This window comes from Malaya genurostris, chromosome 1, assembly GCF_030247185.1.
Source record: "Malaya genurostris strain Urasoe2022 chromosome 1, Malgen_1.1, whole genome shotgun sequence".
Lineage (NCBI taxonomy): Eukaryota > Metazoa > Arthropoda > Insecta > Diptera > Culicidae > Malaya > Malaya genurostris.
In genome coordinates, this window is record NC_080570.1 from 156,305,015 (window position 1) to 156,325,288 (window position 20,274).

The 20,274-nt window shown below is 38.8% G+C and overlaps 4 protein-coding genes across 8 annotated transcripts; all 4 read left to right on the forward strand.

The window, feature by feature from the left end:
- Positions 1 to 1,476: 1,476 nt before the first annotated feature.
- Positions 1,477 to 2,992, forward strand: LOC131426351 (putative carbonic anhydrase 3). Of its 4 annotated transcripts, none has more exons than XM_058589016.1 (3): positions 1,477 to 1,567; positions 1,658 to 2,170; positions 2,234 to 2,992. In XM_058589016.1, the coding sequence occupies exons 2-3, from the start codon at positions 1,894 to 1,896 to the stop codon at positions 2,902 to 2,904; spliced, it is 948 nt and encodes a 315-aa protein (XP_058444999.1). In that variant the 5' UTR covers positions 1,477 to 1,567; positions 1,658 to 1,893; the 3' UTR covers positions 2,905 to 2,992. The 4 variants fall into 4 exon arrangements, with proteins under 4 accessions (XP_058444999.1, XP_058444998.1, XP_058445000.1 ...); XM_058589017.1 differs by having other exon boundaries at positions 1,516 to 1,567; positions 1,721 to 2,170; XM_058589018.1 differs by having other exon boundaries at positions 1,516 to 1,563; positions 1,721 to 2,170.
- A 2,402-nt stretch (positions 2,993 to 5,394) lies between these two features.
- On the forward strand, positions 5,395 to 6,106 carry LOC131426352 (small lysine-rich protein 1). The gene is made up of 2 exons (XM_058589019.1): positions 5,395 to 5,736; positions 5,802 to 6,106. The coding sequence occupies exons 1-2, from the start codon at positions 5,488 to 5,490 to the stop codon at positions 5,868 to 5,870; spliced, it is 318 nt and encodes a 105-aa protein (XP_058445002.1). The 5' UTR covers positions 5,395 to 5,487; the 3' UTR covers positions 5,871 to 6,106.
- A 3,612-nt stretch (positions 6,107 to 9,718) lies between these two features.
- LOC131426350 (heat shock 70 kDa protein cognate 2) lies at positions 9,719 to 13,376 on the forward strand. Its single transcript, XM_058589013.1, has 4 exons — positions 9,719 to 9,859; positions 10,662 to 10,849; positions 11,419 to 11,814; positions 11,882 to 13,376. The coding sequence occupies exons 2-4, from the start codon at positions 10,676 to 10,678 to the stop codon at positions 13,211 to 13,213; spliced, it is 1,902 nt and encodes a 633-aa protein (XP_058444996.1). The 5' UTR covers positions 9,719 to 9,859; positions 10,662 to 10,675; the 3' UTR covers positions 13,214 to 13,376.
- A 5,208-nt stretch (positions 13,377 to 18,584) lies between these two features.
- LOC131426353 (uncharacterized) lies at positions 18,585 to 20,157 on the forward strand. 2 transcript variants are annotated; one of them, XM_058589021.1, is made up of 3 exons: positions 18,585 to 18,739; positions 18,868 to 18,991; positions 19,049 to 20,157. In XM_058589021.1, exons 2-3 carry the CDS (start codon positions 18,917 to 18,919, stop codon positions 19,856 to 19,858), a joined length of 885 nt encoding a protein of 294 aa, XP_058445004.1. In that variant the 5' UTR covers positions 18,585 to 18,739; positions 18,868 to 18,916; the 3' UTR covers positions 19,859 to 20,157. The 2 variants fall into 2 exon arrangements, with proteins under 2 accessions (XP_058445004.1, XP_058445003.1); XM_058589020.1 differs by having other exon boundaries at positions 18,585 to 18,991.
- The last annotated feature ends 117 nt before the right edge of the window (positions 20,158 to 20,274 follow it).

Here is a 20,274-nt window from a genome sequence, read left to right on the forward strand (position 1 = left end):
GGTTAGTTTCTGGAATTTCTAATTTGATCGAAAACGGATAGAAACGCTTGATTTTGCAAACCAACTCACAGAAGGTATGCTCCACAATTGCTAGTTCCCAGTAAGATTATCAGTTTCCTAACGAGTTTATAAGTGGACCACCTGTCAAAATCCGCTTTGAAGAGAAATTGCAGGCGAACCATTGCAAATAGAGTAGGGGAGACCGGGGCTAGACGGGACACGCGATTAAACCGCACAGCTGGAATATCTTATAAACCAGCGATTATTTCGATCCATGGATTGACGTTGTAAGTGCGTTTCCATGTGAAAGACAGACGTCAGTTAGCTGGATGACGCTGGGTTAATTAATTTTGGCGTCAATCGTGTTCGTGTCGAAACGTGTACAATTTAAATTAATTTCAGACAAACAAAAAGTGGGGTCGACCGGACACACAATTTTTGTCTTGAAATCGTCATTTTTGTCTTAAACTTCATAGTCCGGTTTAGCACCGCGATTCCTAAATATTAGATTTTATGTTTGTCACTTCATGATGCAGAAGCAATGCACGTTTTTCCAAGTCCTCAATTAGGAATGGTAACTGAAGGTTGAAGCTATACAACTGTATAGATAAATTGGGTAAAAACCTAGGTCTAATGGGTGTTTTTTCAATTTCCAAAAAGTGTCTGGTTTCGCTCCGCAGTTTCTGAAATTTTGGATTTTGGGTAGGTCACTTCATCGCGACTTTTTACGGAAACTAATGTGTATTTTTCCAAACCAAAAATTGTGAATTGTAGCTAAAGGTTAAAGCTACACAACGATTTAGATAAATTGGGTGAAAACCTAGCTGTTATGGATGCTTTTATCAATGTCAATAAAGTGTCCATCTTACCCCCGGTCTCTCCTACTAATTTCAACATCAGAGAAAACGTTTCTTTTAGGTTTACTGTTATGACTAACTCTCAGTAAGTACCGAATTCCTGTTCAAAGTGAATGTTGACAGTTGACGTATTGGTCGTTATCAGTAAAAAAAACGCGACACTTGATGTATCCGGGGACTCGTGCCCATACTTCGATTACTAGTTCAATAAGTACAAAATAAGAATCATGTCTGCGGCGTACTATTCAAAAATGTATATTATCTTGTTTTGAATAGACAATTTTCACGAACAAAACACAATCAACGTTCAACGAAGTATTTTTCATATCAACCAAAATACAATGATGCATTGTCGAGGAAGTTGTTTTGTCTGTCACTTCCAGCGTTGGCAAACGTCACAAATGCAAATATGAGTGTTTTTTTCTCAAGAGCACCAATCGATCAAAGCAACCCGTACCATGTGTTCGAAATCGACCCAGAATAAAATCATAACTCGGAACAATCAGAAGATAATACATATAAATAGTCTATTGCCCATTACTCTTCACAATTATCACACAATTGCGAGATGTGACATGTCATGTGATGATAACTTTTTGTAATTCACCCGATGTGTATAAAAAAGTAGTCGCAGTATACCCTTTCAATCAGTCTCCGTCGGATATTGACCAAACCCAAAACATGACTGCGACGACTTGTCGAACAAGTAGGTAATAAATTAATTACTCTAATCGCAACAAAACTCGCTGCTCAATGGAGTCACGTGCCCGTTATCCTCATTCCCGGTCACTTCATTCAAGCCGATTCGCTTATCAATGACAATGTAATCCGTATACAAGCAATTGAATTATGATGGATTACAGGTGCGAAGTACTGGCCTACAAATTGCGTCCATAAAAATCAAAGGCTCAATACAGGCTTACATTCGATAACAATTCATCATTTGAATTAAAGTCAAGACATCGATTCAGAACCGAATTGAACCACCTAGTGAAAAGGTTCCCAATCCAGTACAAGGTGTGCTAGATGATTGATTATGTTCAACGATATCGTTGTAGTCCTACTGCGAATACTTCTACTAGGTGTATCACTGAGTGCATGTCTGGCAGATTCCTGGCGTTATCCTACCCCGGGTCCAGATGGAACCATTGGTGAACCGGAAGATTGGGGAGAAAACTGTGACTTCGGTAAGCGACAATCACCGATCGATATTACCTACAAAGCTGCGGTGAAGGGCAGCTACTCGGAGTTTATCTTCCAGAACTACGACAAACCATTGGTAAACGCTTCGCTGGTAAATACAGGACACACAAGTGAGTTGTCGAATAGTAAAACTTTTTTGTTTGGTTTAGGTAACAAACGGTATTGTGTTCTAGTTCAAATCAACCTAGACGATGCATCGACTAGCATCTATGGTGGAGGTCTACGGAGCAAATATTTTCTCGAGCAGTTGCATTTTCACTGGAACTCAGAACATACAATTGACGGTACGCGTTACGCCCTTGAATTACACCTGGTTCATCATCACTCGAAGTTCAACTCGGTAGCCGAAGCAGCAACGACAAAAGCCGGTGTTGCCGTTGTTGCCGTCTTGTTTCACGTCAATGAACACTCCAATTTAGTTCTAAGCACCATTTTGAACGCCACCGAGGAAATCAAATCGAAAATCAACGAACGAGTTCAACTGCGCGACGAAACTAGTCTAGAAGAACTGTTACCGAAGAATCGCTCCGTTTACTTTCGCTACGAAGGCTCCCTAACGACTCCGGTTTGTGCTGAATCGGTTGTATGGACGGTGTTTCCCGAATCGCTACCCCTGTCACTTGCCCAACTGGAAGAATTCAAGACAGTGCACGATCTGGATGATAACGAGATGCTGCTGAACTATCGACCCGTGCAAGCACTGAACGCCCGTGTATTGGTTCTAGTTTCGGATGCGGATATTCCAGTCGATAGCGGTGCATCATCACGATGGTTGGCAGAAATCCTTCCGCTTACGGTCATCGTCAGTTTTCTAACTATTGTGACAGCTCGACTCAGGTGGTAGAAGGCATGCTAGCTTGTATAAAATTTCTAATCAAGAAAAAAACGTATATTTTGCTACGAGCCGTTTTTTTATTTTGTTTAGTCAAGAACTCACGTATTTGTTGATTAGGCATCATGAGGCTTATTGCTAGAATTATATAGGAACAAATTCACTGGTATTTTATCGTGTAAAATTTACACATTTAAATTGTTAATTAACTGATTCAATTGAATGACCAATTCTCGTTTACAAATACGAAATCAATTGACTAAAACATAGAAATGTCGTCATTTTGTTAAACAGTGGCCCTTATTACCGTTCTCACTTCCACTTCCACTTTCACTTCACTCATATATCACTTCACTTGATTTTACCTATTACCAGTGTCACGGTCAATAAAATAGTCACTGTAATGAAAAAAATCATTTTTCCAACAAAATTTTGGTGATTTGATGTTCGTAATAACAACAAGCTCATCTAAGTAATTACTTTTTTCTCTGAAGTGACTTTCGTGATAATGACCTTCATTCACGTCACTTAGTTTTCACCGTGAAGTGATACCGATAATAAGGTAAAAATCACTTCACTTGGTTTTCACCGTGTAGTGATACCCGTAATAAGGGCCAGTATGTATGTACGCTGTCTGATCGTAAAAAGGGGTTTGAGCGGATCTCTTAGCAGAGACCCCATAATTTCTGAGGTCATTGTAACAACAGCCTGGTGCAATATCTTCACTGCCGCTCCAAAAATCTATTTCATCTTCGACCTGATAAAAACAGCAAGAACCTTCGAGGGGACAAAGACCCGAAGCATCTAAGCCGCCTCTGTTGCGTCGAGAAAACCTGTTTGAAACAGTAGTTCAAACAAGCTGTGCTGTGACTGAAGTTTATTATTGTGGTCTGGATTGAAAGTGGTTTCCGACGGTATCGGACGAGACACGAAAGCTAACTATCCCCAACGATTTCACATACCAGATATTGAAACGAAAACTTCCGGAAGAGTAACTTGATATTCTACAGGTAGCGAAAAGTTTTACACAGTTTGACGGACAACATGGTTGTGATCTTCTAATAACAATACATTTCTTCGATTTGTATACTTAAAATATACAACAATAAACTGGTTGTCTATTGTGGTGACTTTTTTCTGGAACTTATTTTAATGCCGATTTAACTCTTCAATTAAAAACGTTTTTTTCTCTCTTGATTTTTCAGAATGATTCATTGAGTTTACTGCTTGTATTTTTTTAGGACTGGAGAACTGCTGAAAACTGCAACGCTTGGAATGGCATATCTTATGTCGTTTTCGTTTTTAAATTGCACTACACCGGTGTAGCGAAAGCTGCACTGAAACCGTTCGTTTTTGCCAATTGCACTACACCAGTGCTACACTTTTTCTGCACCGATACCACTGGTGTAGCACTTATCAAAAGTTTGGTGTAGCTCTGTGCAATGGAATCGTTTATTGTAGTCAATGGTTACTGTTTATGTTTTCGTCAGTTTTGTTCGTTTATTCATGCCTCAGTGTAGCACTGCACCGGTGTAGTGCAAATTAAAAACGAAAACGCCATTACTTTTTCATCGAAAATCTCGACTTTTAAGGCATATATCATAAATCTACCGTGACGAAATCTAGATAATTTGGTTCAGATACGAGGAGAGATTCAGAGGAGAGATTCCGGAAAAATAAATAGTTTCACGACAACATTCCATATCCATTGCCTTTCGCGTGTTAAATTTAAGGTTCCTATTTTGCGAGTTTACTTATATCAGGTGTACAACTTTGCTTCCGCCGTTTTCCGATAGGTGGCTGTACCGGCTGAGGCTGGTCAAAATACTAAGATGGTAATGCCTTTAAAGTGAGTTTTCGTATTATTCACGCTCGAAAATGTCTGTTTATGTGCATAATTCTCGCCATTTGCGGGATGTTTTACTTTTCTGTTACAATTCGAAAAAATGCATCTGTAGTGCATCGAATGCTCTCAGAAACTTACACACACATTGTTTACATTACTCATACGCTTGCAAAGAGTCTTGCTCCTTAATGTTCATTGACTAATTTCTGAAGGGAATATATCTACTGAAAGAAATGTCAAAGCTTCATATAAATTAGGAAGTGATCGTAGACTGACAAGGTAAAAGATTTTTAATTTTTTATTAGTTTTTTTAGGTTTAGGTTTCTATTTAATGATATATTACTATTGTATTCCACATCTATAACTTAGAAGATATTGAGGCAAATGAATAATAATTCACCAGCGATTCAAGAACAAAAACTAATTAAAACATGTATTGTCTTTCCAGCTGTATAACAACATAACCAAGTAAATGATTTTTTTTTTGCAGTTTTTGATTGGCACTAATCTTGCTGTTTGGAAATGATCTTATTGAATTTTCTCCCATTTTGCTCAAATAACGTTACGAATAGAGCTTTGAGGAACTATTTCAAAGCGTTTTTTTCTTCTTTTGTATTCGATAGTACAGTTTAATACCACTGTTAAGGCGCAGACGTTTTCATAAAACGTTATACAAATTTGTTTGATCGATACTCATCTATCGAACTTTCAAAGTATTGGAATATATCAGTTCTAGTTAGATAAAAAAAATGCCCGGTAAAGGCAAAAAGAAACCTGCCGGTAAAGGCGGTAAGGACTCCGGTGATAAAAATGCCGATTCCGCCAACGTCGGTGGCGGTGAGGACGATGAAGCCGACGAAGAAGAAGCGGAAGTTAAACCGAAAAAAGGAAGAGGAAAGAAAGGCAAAGGAAAAGGAGGAAAATCTTCCAAGTTTCAGGGTGATCTGTTCAGCGAGGCCGCCATGGAGAACGCCTACTATGTGTGTCACAACATACAGGTAGATAAGATTGTTGGTTGGTTGTGCGGTAAACGTTCTGATTCGATCGTTTTTCATACACGCAGGATGTCTTGAAGTCACGTGGTTTTGCATGGCCAGATGGACAGAAGAAAAAGAAGAAAGGTAAAAAATAATTCCTCTGGCTGCCCGAACGGTTTGAGTGGAAGCAATGGCATCATCTACTTAGTCTAACCGTAGGCGTTTTGCAGTAGTTAGACAATTTCGATATGGTCACGACACGGGGGGAGTGGCTTGAATGTGTGATGTATGATTTGTATAGAAAACAATGTAAAACATAAAACCGAAATAAACTGTATAGGGTGGAAATCTATCGTTGGATGATTTACTCAGTTTTTTTTTCGATTTTCAATTGTAAACTTAAATGATCTGATCAGCCGAATAAAAAATATTGTAGAAAAACTTCTTCATAAATGGTTGGTCTCGAAAGATCGTGAATGAGAACCTTGAACAGAATCCAAGCTGTTTAGGAAAATGTTTTGGTTTTCTTCAGGTTTTTTCGCATCCTTCACGAAAGCTTTACTCTAGCGTAGTTTTTTGTCACATCTCTTACAGAACTGTTTGGATTTCTCTTGAAAACGTGGACTATCCGCCTATGATGCTTTTCCCTATACGGAAATATATTATGATACCGTAGGTTGTGCACTTCCCAGCTTCCTGTCGATGATTCACTCAAAATTTCAATTGAAAATACCCAATGGGTAGAAAGTTACAGCCATTAGAAAGTGATGCAATTTGTGTCCGTCATCCTTTACATATCTATTTGGCATGTGGCCGTTTTATACGATAATATTATTTCAAATACTGGAACTTGAATCGACTAACAACCAGATTTTTCATTCTGGTTGATGGCGACCCTACCATCTCAAAGAATAATACATCAATTGAACAAAGTATCTTTCCGAATTTGTTGTTCAAAGAAAACGCTGCTATTGTTTAAAACAGTTCACTTAAAATGTGACAGCTAAGCGCAGTAGGCAGTAGATGAAAGACTTAAAATGGCCGTGAATTTTATTTATTTATTTTAAGTCCAGGTTCCTCCAAACAATTTTCAAAAAACCGAGCAACAATTTTTTTCCGTGAATTGTTAAAAAAAACTCTAAGAAATGATATAAAATTAGTTCCAAGGACACCGCACCCAGGCACGATCAATCACGAATGAAAACGTTGTTCGTTTTTTTCGCGGAACCACGTTTTTTTAACCGGATGTCACTCGTATTCCAAAACTACAACCAAAAGTATTCATTGTTATTTATTTAAGTTACTAACAATCAAAAGTGCAAAAAAAAGGTCAAAAATCGAAAAATGGCCGCCATTTCGTTTTGTTTTTTCTTCGGTGGGATTGTTTATTTTCGTTCAAACCATGGCCAATTCGATTTAAAATATTGCCGTTTTCGCTTAATGCCAAACCTAACCCAGTTTCCACTCTAACTGCTGTAAAACCGTTTGTTTAATGCCAGTTTTGAGCCTAGTTTTAACGCTGTTGAACTGAAAATCGAGTCTGTTTCGAACCTGATTTTTATATCTAAGTTGCTAAGTGCGAAATCAACACAGTTTCGTGAAAAGTGTTTGTTTGATGAAACTACCCTGGGTCAGTTTCAGTTTTCTCAAGCGAAAACGACATATGAAACTATTTTGCTTTCCGATGAATGGTTTCCAAGAAACGATGACACCCACTAACAAATCGAACGAGTTTGAGCAGCTGTTTTCAGAGCCGCCATATTGGAAAAATAGAAAGAATTTTTTTTTCATAAGGTAGAGCAAATTCAGCATATGCAAGATTCATATGGGTGGTCTATAATGTAAATGAAACTGAAACAAACGTATCCCCAGCAATCCGTTTTAGTTTTATTTATTCGACCAATTCTACTGTCAAATTTAAAACTGGTATACATTGCCGTTCTATTTTTTCTATATTTGAAACACAGATAAAACGCTGCTGGGGCTGCCAGTTTATTTTGTTATAATTTCTAAATTTAAATTTTAAAACTGACATAAATTATGCATCTAGAACTAGAACACTCCTGAATATGCCCTTAGGTTTTGAAATATTGTTTAAACAATAAGTGGAACCTAAAAAAAAATCACGGATAAAAATCTAAAAGGTGATTTTTTTGAGGTTAGGATTTTCATGCATTAGTATTTGCTCAGATTTTTTGAGGTTATGATTTTCATGCATTATTATTTGCTCAGTATGCTCTGACATTTCATCATGAATAGACTTACTAACGAGCAACGCTTGCAAATCATTGAATTTTATTACCAAAATCAGTGTTCGGTTCGAAATGTGTTTCGCGCTTTACGCCCGATTTATGGTCTACATAATTCTGGTTGAATGGCTACGTAAATAAGCAAAATTGCCGCATTTGGAGTGAAGAGCAACCAGAAGCCGTTCAAGAACTGCCCATGCATCCCGAAAAATGCACTGTTTGGTGTGGTTTGTACGCTGGTGGAATCATTGGACCGTATTTTTTCAAAGATGCTGTTGGACGCAACGTTACAGTGAATGGCGATCGCTATCGTTCGATGCTAACAAACTTTTTGTTGCCAAAAATGGAAGAACTGAACTTGGTTGACATGTGGTTTCAACAAGATGGCGCTACATGCCACACAGCTCGCGATTCTATGGCCATTTTGAGGGAAAACTTCGGAGAACAATTCATCTCAAGAAATGGACCGGTAAGTTGGCCACCAAGATCATGCGATTTGACGCCTTTAGACTATTTTTTGTGGGGCTACGTCAAGTCTAAAGTCTACAGAAATAAGCCAGTAACTATTCCAGCTTTGGAAGACAACATTTCCGAAGAAATTCGGACTATTCCGGCCGAAATGCTCGAAAAAGTTGCCCAAAATTGGACTTTCCGAATGGACCACCTAAGACGCAGCCGCGGTCAACATTTAAATGAAATTATCTTCAAAAAGTAAATGTCATGTACCAATCTAACGTTTAAAATAAAGAACCGATGAGATTTTGCAAATTTTATGCGTTTTATTGTTTAAAAAAGTTCTCAAGCTCTTAAAAAATCACCCTGTATTACCGGTACCATGAATTTTGAATCATGAAATCACGAACCATGGCTTCTCGTGAAATTTCTTGAGCAAAATGATTGATATCATAGAAATTTTAATGAAAGATGTGTTATTGTTCATGATATCAATCAATTTTGCTCATGAAATCATGAATTATTATTCATGGTAGACATGATTCACGATTTCATGATTTTTAATTATGGTTCCGGCAATGGATTTTTACTCGTGCACCGACTATAGAATTATAACACAATACAGTAGAAAATCATTTGAACTGTAAGTATTTCGATCGTCGCTGTACAAAACTAAATAGTGGTGGGACACAGTGAGGGTATTAAAATTCTATTAAACTACAAACGAAAATACCATAACACGCATAGAACAGGTCTGATGGGTCGTCATCTTTCCGTTAGGTGAATAAGACAAAAATGTTTTTTTATACCTTGTCTTTTCCTATGAACGGAGCCGGAAATATTTGATAATAGTTGAAAAGCGAATTGCTTCCTAAGCAACTCTTAACCTAATAATCTTACCAATGCTTATCATTGACCAATGTTATGTAAAAATTTGAAATAGAATTTCTGTAATGGTATTATAATTCAAAAAAATGGAACCATTTTCAAATGCGATGCAAATGGAAATATATCTAAGAGTTTCAGGGTAAAACTTAAGTAGAATTTTCTTGTATAACTCCTGCAACTTGATTTCGTTTCATGTTCCATACGACAATATGCACAACGCGAACAAAATGTGCGTGCTTTCAAATACAAAACCCCACAGGATATACGATCGATCAGCGTACAACCGATCATGGCCAGTGGCTGTTAACTACCGCCGGAAATCAAGAAACTTCTCCGAAATCCACCTACGAAATTTAAGCAAAACTCTCACGCTAAATAAGAGAAAATCTTTAAAAACGACAAGTATCGATGCCGCAGTCGCACTCAGTCTCTCACTATTGCACCGTGAAGTTCACATCTGTCGCCCGTCGTCGTTTTCGCCGCAGCCGTCTTTGTCGTTGAATTATCTGTTTCTTACCACCCCCATCATCTTCCACCGGACAGTTCACTTCCAGGTAAAGTGCAAATCAAGAATACTGAAGAAAAGATCAAGTACCACACACCTGAAGTTATTCAGTTCAATTACCAATCAGTGACCGCGATCGATACCATTTCGCGAAGTGATCCAAGTAGACAGGCTGGTAAATGTTAATTGGGCTGCTACCAAAAAAGGGTCTCGAATATCCTCTACGGTTGACAATTATGTCGTTTTCGTTTTTAAATTGCACTACACTGGTGTAGCGAAAGCTGCACTGAAACCGTTCGTTTTTACCAATTGCACTACACCAGTGCTACACTTTTTCTGCACCGATACCACTGGTGTAGCACTCATCAAAAGTTTGGTGTAGCTCTGTGCAATGGAATCGTTTATTGTAGTCAATGGTTACTGTTTATGTTTTCGTCATTTTTGTTCGTTTATTCATGCCTCAGTGTAGCACTGCACCGGTGTAGTGCAAATTAAAAACGAAATCGCCATTAGTAAAGATTAATTAAGAGAATCTACAGCATCGATTAGATTATTAGGCGATCGCATGTTGCATTATTCATTTGCTCTGGAAAGATCTCGTTCTTCCTAAAGAGTAAGAGATGGTGTATTAAAAATAGACGGAAAAGATTGGACGTGAGTGACCTAACACCACTTTTGTGTGTTTTTCTCACGCGTGGGAGAAAATTTTGGAATAATTTATCATTCTATTTTGGAATGTTGGCCTGGAGAATTCATGCGGTGGCTGGTTATTTTTAGATCATCCTATTAGAATCAACGAACGGTTATTGTCACCTAAGTGATCGTGATTTACTTTTATTTTGAACAAACAGTATAAGGTGCTAAAATGGGCAAAATACCCGCCGTCGGAATCGATCTTGGAACAACCTATAGCTGCGTCGGTGTCTGGCAGCATGGTAAGGTAGAAATTATCGCCAACGACCAGGGTAACCGGACCACTCCTTCGTACGTTGCCTTCAACGACACGGAACGACTGATCGGCGATGCTGCCAAGAATCAGGTGAGTCATCCCCAAACTAGGAGCTGCTGCTGAAAGAAAAAAAAAATATTGCAATTCATGAATCACCACATGTTTATCGCACTAATCGAATCGGACAGATGCAATTCGCAAATCGTTAACACTGAATATATTTGTTTCGTCAACCTGGCGAAAACCAATTTGGGATCGAATCTATGCCTATGTCGCACATGTATAAAATCAACTTTGACAACTTGTTCAGTTCGAAGCACAGGTTTTTTTTATGGTAATCAATTGTCTGGCCTTAAATGGACTACTGCGACTGACAGCGTTGAGACGCAAGACAGGCAACAACAAAAAAAAAACATATGTTTCCAAATTGAGTTATTCAAACAAATGGACTACTTTGTTACAAGCACCCTAAAAGTACACGTCACGACATCTGAAAACAACATCTTTGCTTGTCATGTGACAACTGACACCCTTCGTAAAATCGGACACCTTCACCATAAATATTTTCCCAATTTTCCACTTTACTCGTCACAACACACTTTCCACGCGTTCTCCTACTCAAGTTCCAAAAATAACGCATTCTTCACATTAATCTGCAGGTGGCAATGAATCCGAAAAATACGGTATTCGATGCAAAGCGACTGATCGGCCGTCGTTACGACGATTCGAAAATTCAGGACGACATGAAACACTGGCCATTCACCGTGGTCAATGACTGCGGGAAACCGAAGATCCAGGTCGAATTCAAGGGCGAAACGAAACGCTTTGCTCCGGAGGAAGTTAGCTCGATGGTACTGACCAAGATGCGTGAGGTTGCCGAAGTCTACCTGGGCGGGAAGGTAGCGGATGCGGTCATAACCGTTCCGGCCTATTTCAACGACTCACAACGACAGGCTACCAAGGATGCCGGAGCGATCGCTGGTTTGAATGTGATGAGAATCATTAACGAACCAACGGCTGCTGCATTGGCCTACGGATTGGATAAGAACCTTAAGGTTAGCTGATTACTCAATTGCGTGCACAAAAAACGGATTCATTTTGCAATATTATTCTATATTTTAGGGCGAAAAGAACGTGTTGATCTTTGATCTAGGAGGTGGTACATTTGATGTGTCAATCCTAACCATTGACGAAGGATCGTTGTTTGAGGTAAAATCCACGGCTGGAGATACTCACCTGGGAGGTGAGGATTTCGATAACCGTCTGGTCAATCACTTCGCAGAGGAGTTCAAACGCAAACACAAGAAGGATATGAGTGGTAATATTCGTGCTCTGCGTAGACTACGTACCGCTTGTGAACGTGCAAAAAGAACGTTGTCGTCCAGCACGGAGGCGTCGTTGGAGATTGATGCCCTACACGAAGGCATCGACTACTATTCAAAGATTACGCGAGCTCGCTTCGAAGAGCTGTGTATGGATTTGTTCCGTTCGACTCTGGCACCAGTTGAACGTGCTCTAGGAGATGCCAAGCTTGACAAGGCTTCTATACACGATGTTGTCCTCGTCGGTGGTTCTATCCGAATCCCTAAAATTCAAAAGATGTTACAGGACTTCTTCTGTGGCAAAGCATTGAACTTGTCGATCAACCCAGATGAGGCAGTCGCATATGGAGCTGCCGTCCAAGCAGCGATTCTCAGCGGTGATGGAAGTTCCCAGATTCAGGACGTGCTGTTGGTGGATGTAACTCCTCTTTCCTTGGGTATCGAAACAGCCGGTGGAGTTATGACTAAAATTATCGAGCGAAACTCTCGAATTCCGTGCAAACAGCAGCAGACATTCACAACCTACAGCGATAATCAAAATGCGGTGTCGATCCAGGTCTTCGAAGGAGAACGTGCAATGACCAAGGATAACAATCTGTTGGGAACATTCAATCTAACCGGGATTCCACCGGCACCCCGTGGTGTTCCAAAGATCGAGGTAACTTTTGATCTAAACGCAGATGGAATCTTGAACGTTTCAGCCAAAGATAACAGTACCGGCAAATCGGAAAAGATTACTATTAAGAACGATAAGGGACGTTTATCAAAGGCCGATATCGATCGGATGCTTTCGGATGCCGAAAAGTATCGGGAGGAAGACGAACGTCAGAGAGAAAAGGTCACTGCAAGAAATCAACTCGAAGGGTACATCTTCAACTGCAAACAGGCCGTTGAGGATGCACCGGCCGGAAAACTGACGGATTCCGAAAAACAAACAGTTAAGGACAAGTGTAGCACAGAAATGGCCTGGTTGGACGCAAATACACTGGCCGAGAAGGACGAGTTCGAGCATCACCTGAAGGAATGCCAACGGGTGTGCGGTCCGATTATGGCAAAGATGCACCAGGCAGGAGGAAGTGGCGATGGTACCGCTACCGGTGGGAAAGGACCAACCGTAGAGGAGGTGGACTGAGAACATTAGCTCATTCGATAACTCATCATCCGACTTGATCTATTATGCTTTCTATAGTATGTGGCAGAGCTACTAACAAATTTGCTTTATCCGTTTTCTTCTTGTTAAAATATGCTTCATTTTTATAATCGGTTATTTTGGAATAATAAAACGATAGACTGGCGCGTTTGGTTGTTTGATTTAACGAATGATTCCATATTCGAACCGAGTTTCAACCCTGAACGCACTTCGCCCGGGGGCAACACTCAACCAGCTGCAATTCAATGCATCCGAAAAAGAAGCAAACATTTTGCGTTAGAACGCATTTCAGTTCTGACTGCGGTAGTAAGTGAACGACGCGCGTAGGTCAATTTTTGTTTGAGTACCATTACGAATCGATGGGGACGCTGAGTAAATATTTCTACGAGGCCACCTCGAACAAAAGCTGTCGGGATATGCTGCATCCAGGGTACACGTGTTTCGAGGCGGGAAAAGTCTACATTTGGCAGGGACTGGTCGGTGCCATGCGTCACTATCTTCCCGGAGCAGTGGTACAAAAACAAATTACCAAATCGCGCTACTGCAATAGGTCAGGTCGATTACTAATCAACATTTTCATATTCATCTTGCACAACATGAACAGACGGCATTGTTGTTCCGAGTGAAGCACTGGAACGATCCGGAAGTGTGGAAATGCTTTGTGATGCAGTACTTGCGATGTATCATCGCGGGGCTACCGATGACTGCCGGGAGTTTTCATTTCTTCTGTTGTTTCTAGTAAGTTTAATTTGTTTTACTTATTTTGTGTTGTCTTCGGTCGGTCAAACATGTATAGTGCTATAGTAAAGCAAACACACCTGGAGAACCGAGTGTAATAGTAATGTAACAGAGCTTCCAGTTATACCAATATTTTGTTTTTGGTAAGAAATGGTGATTTTCCAGTGCATAAAATTAGATCTTAAAAATGGCGGGCAATGAATCCATAAATTGTGAGTAGTTTGGAATTTGACAAAAAGACCCATTCAAAGGCTACACACTTAGAAAGTTTCGCAGTATTCGGTATTTTTTTACCGAATTTTCAACGTTCAGTAATCAGTTCGGTAATTGAATTGATTACCGATGGTTCGGTAATTGCTGAACTCTCAAACAACTACCGTAAACTGTAAACCAAATCCCGCATACGCATGGTTGCCAGATGGCTGACTAAACGCTGCCAGCTGGAAAAATATGGCTGGCAGACATTCTGGTGACCGACTGTATTTTTTTTAACGGTATATATGTATTTATTTAGCATTGTAAAGGGTGATTTTTTAAGAGCTTGAGAACTTTTTTAAACAGTAAAACGCATAAAATTTGCAAAATCTCATCGGTTCTTTATTTTAAACGTTAGATTGGTACATGACATTTACTTTTTGAAGATAATTTCATTTAAATGTTGACCGCGGCTGCGTCTTAGGTGGTCCATTCGGAAAGTCCAATTTTGGGCAACTTTTTCGAGCATTTCGGCCGGAATAGCCCGAATTTCTTCGGAAATGTTGTCTTCCAAAGCTGGAATAGTTACTGGCTTATTTCTGTAGACTTTAGACTTGACGTAGCCCCACAAAAAATAGTCTAAAGGCGTCAAATCGCATGATCTTGGTGGCCAACTTACCGGTCCATTTCTTGAGATGAATTGTTCTCCGAAGTTTTCCCTCAAAATGGCCATAGAATCGCGAGCTGTGTGGCATGTAGCGCCATCTTGTTGAAACCACATGTCTACCAAGTTCAGTTCTTCCATTTTTGGCAACAAAAAGTTTGTTAGCATCGAACGATAGCGATCGCCATTCACTGTAACGTTGCGTCCAACAGCATCTTTGAAAAAATACGGTCCAATGATTTCACCAGCGTACAAACCACACCAAACAGTGCATTTTTCGGGATGCATGGGCAGTTCTTGAACGGCTTCTGGTTGCTCTTCACTCCAAATGCGGCAATTTTGCTTATTTACGTAGCCATTCAACCAGAAATGAGCCTCATCGCTGAACAAAATTTGTCGATAAAAAAGCGGATTTTCCGAATGGACCACCTAAGACGCAGCCACGGTCAACATTTAAATGAAATTATCTTCAAAAAGTAAATGTCATGTACCAATCTAACGTTTAAAATAAAGAACCGATGAGATTTTGCAAATTTTATGCGTTTTATTGTTTAAAAAAGTTCTCAAGCTCTTAAAAAATCACCCTTTATGTGTTTTACATTTGATTTTACAATGTAAGTGGTTCAGCCTTTGTCTTTTCATCTTTGCTACGCCTAATTTAATGTTAATTATGTTCTGATGTGCATTTTTGACCATTTTACATTGCGAAGTTAGATATTCCATTTGTTTTAATTATTAATTTTAATTATTGGTGACCGACTGCCTCGCCGCTGCCAGATATACAACTCAAACGATACAACCGTATCCACCAGTATTTTTCCACATTGAAATCTTTGACATTTTCAACGAAGTTGAGAAGATGAAAACGCTCGGCTAAGTTAGATACAGACGACTTTGTTTTGTCAAATTGGATTTGACAACCGTCACTAAATCAATTTTGGTAGCCGTATGGTGGCCATGGCTGCCCAGGTAACCAAAACGCTATGCGGGATGGATCTAACAGATTGTTCGGCGCCTTCCAAAACACTGCACAATCCATCGAGTCCAACAAAAATTACCCTTGAACGATTTGTGTTGGCAGCAAGTGGACAAGTGAAACAAAATTATTTTCTGCCTATAAGTAAACAAAAAGCTGTTAGTGGCTCTAATGTCTTAAAAACTTGTATCACCTGTACCTCAATCCATTCGATGAACCCTTCAATATTTTTTTCGTCTGGTTAAAAAAAGACACTCACTGAATATTTTAATAACTTTTTGACAGTTAGTTTCATGACAATCAGTTTTCACAGAAGTTCGGTTATTGGAAGATAACTTTACCAAACAGACAGTATGATTTTCACCGTATTCGGCGACTATTCAGGTTTACCGTATCAATTGTATACCTAATACAGAATTCTGTAATGAAAATTTACGTTAAACTGATCGTTCGGTGAAAATTTGCATAATTGTTGTAAAATAACACCCATGTATTGAAATATCAGTTATTTCTATAGATTACCGAAAGTTCTCGTCAAAAATATTACCGAACAAAGGAATTAAATCATAGTGTGTACAGAGCAAATAGAACTGTGATATTCTTTCTACTAAATTTTACAACTTTCCAGGTTTTGTCATTTGGTAGCCTAACAAAGTCACTCCTTACATGGTTAGAGACAATATTACGTGAAATACATTTGAATAAATAAAAAATAATAATAATAACAATAATACTAATATATATATATATATATATATATATATATATATATATATATATATATATATATATATATATATATATATATATATATATATATATATATATATATATATATATATATATATATATAATATAACAAATATCGGTCTAGTATATGAATAGTAGCGATTTCTTATGTATCATGTGAATAGGACCCCTCGATGAGCTTGGTTCACTGTCACGAGGTTCCATATAAATCAAAGAAATAAATTTTCTCGGTAATCGTGAACCCGAGAACTTAGTAATAGTACACTTTAGTAGCCCTTTGTTAAAAAGTGTCAATAAACAAAGAAAAGCGTCTTTAAAATACCATGGTTACGCTACAAAACCAGAAGAAAATAAACAAAAGTTTACAAATTTTGCGTAGAAGAATTTTTGATCTGATTGGTTCCAAAGCGAATTAAACCGTCTTAAACGAATTAAATATCAGGCTAGTTGAATATAATAAATTACTTCTACATTCAAATACTAAGAACCGCGGAAAGTGTTGCGAGATTGTTCGATGTCATGCATATTTATTTTTAGTTACTAATATGAAAACAAACATCATAATAGTTATGACATAGAGCGACTGGTCGTTTATTGTTTTGGTTCAAACAATCATTGAACTGCGACTGACGGTGGATCGAGTTCACCGAGGGGTCCTATATTAATAGTACATGAAAGTTCACCATTCTATGTTTGAGTTTATCTTTGGTTACAGTATGAACGATATTGAACAGTTTTGCTTCATATCCTGTTGTCATGCTGGAGAATAACTTTATCATGTCTTTGCTTGTATTGCGACCGTTCTTCTCGTAATGCACAGCTCAAACGCATCAATTGCAGCCTATACTGATAGTACACAATACCCTTTTGGATGCACAACATGACATTCGAACCATGAATATTCGGTTTTGACGTTGATGTTGAGGTCGATGGCTACAATTGACCGGACATTGCACCTTTCAATGTCTCTCGGTTTCAGTTCATCAGGCACCCAACTGCCTTGCTTTTGAATCATTCCCGTGGACTCCAACTATTTGTCTTCGATTTTTTGGCTGTCCAGAACGAGGGCCGTCTTCAACGCTGAAATCTCCATTCTTGAAACGTCAAAATTATTCCCTATATGATTTATGAGTTGGAGCATTATCAACATAAACATCCACAAGCATTTGATACGCTTCGGATGCTCTTGTCTTGCTGCAAATCCCACCAAATTGGTACTGAATATCAATAACAGATGTCTAACCACAGACTAACAGACATGACAGTATGAGTTAATTCTTATAAAAATCATTTTTAGTGATGCACTAGTTCCACCTATATTGTACTGCGCGAACTATTTACTATCGGTACACCCCTTGTGTTACGTAAAAGTGTTTTTACTAGTTGGTTTCCCCTCGTTTGTCAACACCGATCAGCTGCTTGCAGGGTTGCCAGATTTCACCAAAATATTTGATAATGAATCGTCACAATAAATTATTGGATTACGTTGATAATATATTTAACTTTTTTAGCGATGTTGGAAGGTAAACATTTATTTTACTCAACGTTGTTCATCTAGATTATTTTTATTGTGTTGGTAATTTTCATCCGAAATTAAGTGGCGGTAGACCAGAAGAGAGTAAACATTGTAACAAAACCGGTTTCGATTTTGTCTTGCGTTGGAGGATGAGAAGTAGGCACAATTATGTATATAGTTTTGGCAATATGTAATTAATCTGTATCCTGCATGAAATTCGCATGGAGGTATACAAATCAATACAGTACAGGTAATTCTGTATGAATGGCAACTCGGTTGGTAAATGAAAAAAATAGACACAGTCAAGATGACAGACAGGATGTATTTGATAGGGTAACGTGGCGCCATCGTGACTTATGCGAGTACTGTCCCAACTAAAGGAATATTCGAAATGACCGTTTATATGGTTAAAGAATCTAATTTGAGTGTCCTGTCTGTTAGTCTGTGGTCTAACTATCGACCTTCAGATATCACTCTGATGAAATGTTATTTTTTTTTAGATAGGTAATCCAATTTAAGTGTGTAAACACGGGAGTCTGAATATCCTGGCTTGACAAACAATTTGTATTTGTGGTCGAAAGAATCAATCCTTTGTACCAATAGATAAGAAAAAAAAATAATTCAAATGCCTCTAAATCTCTGTCCCACGTGTTTTTTTTAATTATTCAGGTCGATAAAATTGTTCTATTCTGTGCGGTCCACAACGCGAAAACTCTTAATTTGCTTCTTTCAGTCTATTGTTACAATTTTTTCTCTATTCTCACTTAGAAGTAAATTTGTTTTTTATTCCCTTCCAGTAACCTCCTGGGCCGATTTTCTGCACCATTCTTCGTGTTCTTACCGTCAATGTTGGGGGCCTGTACGTGTATGTGGCTTCCGCCATCAATAGTTCGGGCCCAAGGAATTGGCCTCTTTAACATGGTAAGTTCCAAAGTTACTTTTAACAAGAAGTGATTGTTTTTTTTCTTTTTATTTCAGTACATTGAATTTCTCATCAAACGAACACGTGGCCACACGATGGAGGCTTTGCGGAACTCCCGAATTGTTGGGACATTACTGTTCTGTGCGTTTAGCGCAGCGATGATGCCTGCCCTCCAGTACTTACAGGTTGGCCGAGTTTGGTTCGCTACGATCCATAGAGACGCTGCAATAGACCTGAACAGCACATCAACGGAAAACGGAAAAAGACTCTGTCGACATCACCCAGCTCAAAGCTGTGGACAACACATTGCCGAACAGGTCATGAAATCTTTTTACTTCGGATTAGCGATCTGCCTGCTAAAAAATGCGCTACCGCGAATCACATTAGCCGTCAAACATCCGATGAGCTTCCTGAAAATCATTGTTTCAAGATTCGATTACGGTTTGATAGGATTCTTTGTTATTTACAAGGCTCTGTATGAAGTATTTAATTGTTTTCTAATAAAAAATAGTCGTTGCAGCCCACTAGCACGGTCCATGGTAACAGGTTTCATCAGTGGAATGTCATACTGCTTGTACCCAAACTATCTCCTATTCACCTACCCAATCACGGAATTGATCGAGGTGTACTGGATGGTCTACATGAAATCCGGGCTGCCTAAACCGACTGTGGCAGAGACGATTGATCGAATACCGACCGCCTTGTTGATGTACGCCTTCAGTCTTGGAATGATGTACCACCTGAGGGTGGTCTACCCGTATTACACCAACCGTTACTGCCATAAGCTGATGGATATTGGAACCATGGGCCGGTCGAAAACGCTCGCTCGGGGTTATGCTGAAATTATGATGGGATACCAAAACTAAAACGGCCACAATAGATAGAGGAGGGTGGTCCTGAAACGCTGCGATTTTAAACCATTCGGAGCGGTTTAAAGTGATTTCTACGGTCCCTTAGCAACGTATTTTGAAAAAATAGAATTCTTGTATCTCTGAAACTTGTGGTCCTTAGTCGATACCCAGTTTTTTAACACTTGATATCAGAAAAATAGCAATTTGAGCAGGTTTAGGGAAGAAATATACACATTGACATTATTTTTATTGAAAAGCAATGTGTAAAATGATAATTATATGGTAATAAATCCCTAATAATTATACGTTGTTAATTATACTCTATTTATGCTACCGTAAATCATAAGTATTAAAAAAAATATTGTCCTGTGTTACAGCTAGCTTCATAGAAATGTCGCTGTCGTGTTATCCTCATCAGCTGGCCGTTCTTT

Bases quoted from the DNA above. Each gene is read 5' to 3' on its own strand.
- LOC131426352 (XM_058589019.1), top strand. From the start codon at position 5,488: ATGCCCGGTAAAGGCAAAAAGAAACCTGCCGGTAAAGGCGGTAAGGAC. The intron at 5,737-5,801 runs GTAGATAAGATT...TCATACACGCAG, and splicing joins ATGTGTGTCACAACATACAG to GATGTCTTGAAGTCACGTGG.
- LOC131426351 (XM_058589016.1), top strand. From the start codon at position 1,894: ATGTTCAACGATATCGTTGTAGTCCTACTGCGAATACTTCTACTAGGT. The intron at 2,171-2,233 runs GTGAGTTGTCGA...ATTGTGTTCTAG, and splicing joins GGTAAATACAGGACACACAA to TTCAAATCAACCTAGACGAT.
- LOC131426350 (XM_058589013.1), top strand. From the start codon at position 10,676: ATGGGCAAAATACCCGCCGTCGGAATCGATCTTGGAACAACCTATAGC. The intron at 10,850-11,418 runs GTGAGTCATCCC...ATTAATCTGCAG, and splicing joins GCGATGCTGCCAAGAATCAG to GTGGCAATGAATCCGAAAAA. The intron at 11,815-11,881 runs GTTAGCTGATTA...TCTATATTTTAG, and splicing joins GATTGGATAAGAACCTTAAG to GGCGAAAAGAACGTGTTGAT.
- LOC131426353 (XM_058589020.1), top strand. From the start codon at position 18,917: ATGTTGGGGGCCTGTACGTGTATGTGGCTTCCGCCATCAATAGTTCGG. The intron at 18,992-19,048 runs GTAAGTTCCAAA...TTTTTATTTCAG, and splicing joins GAATTGGCCTCTTTAACATG to TACATTGAATTTCTCATCAA.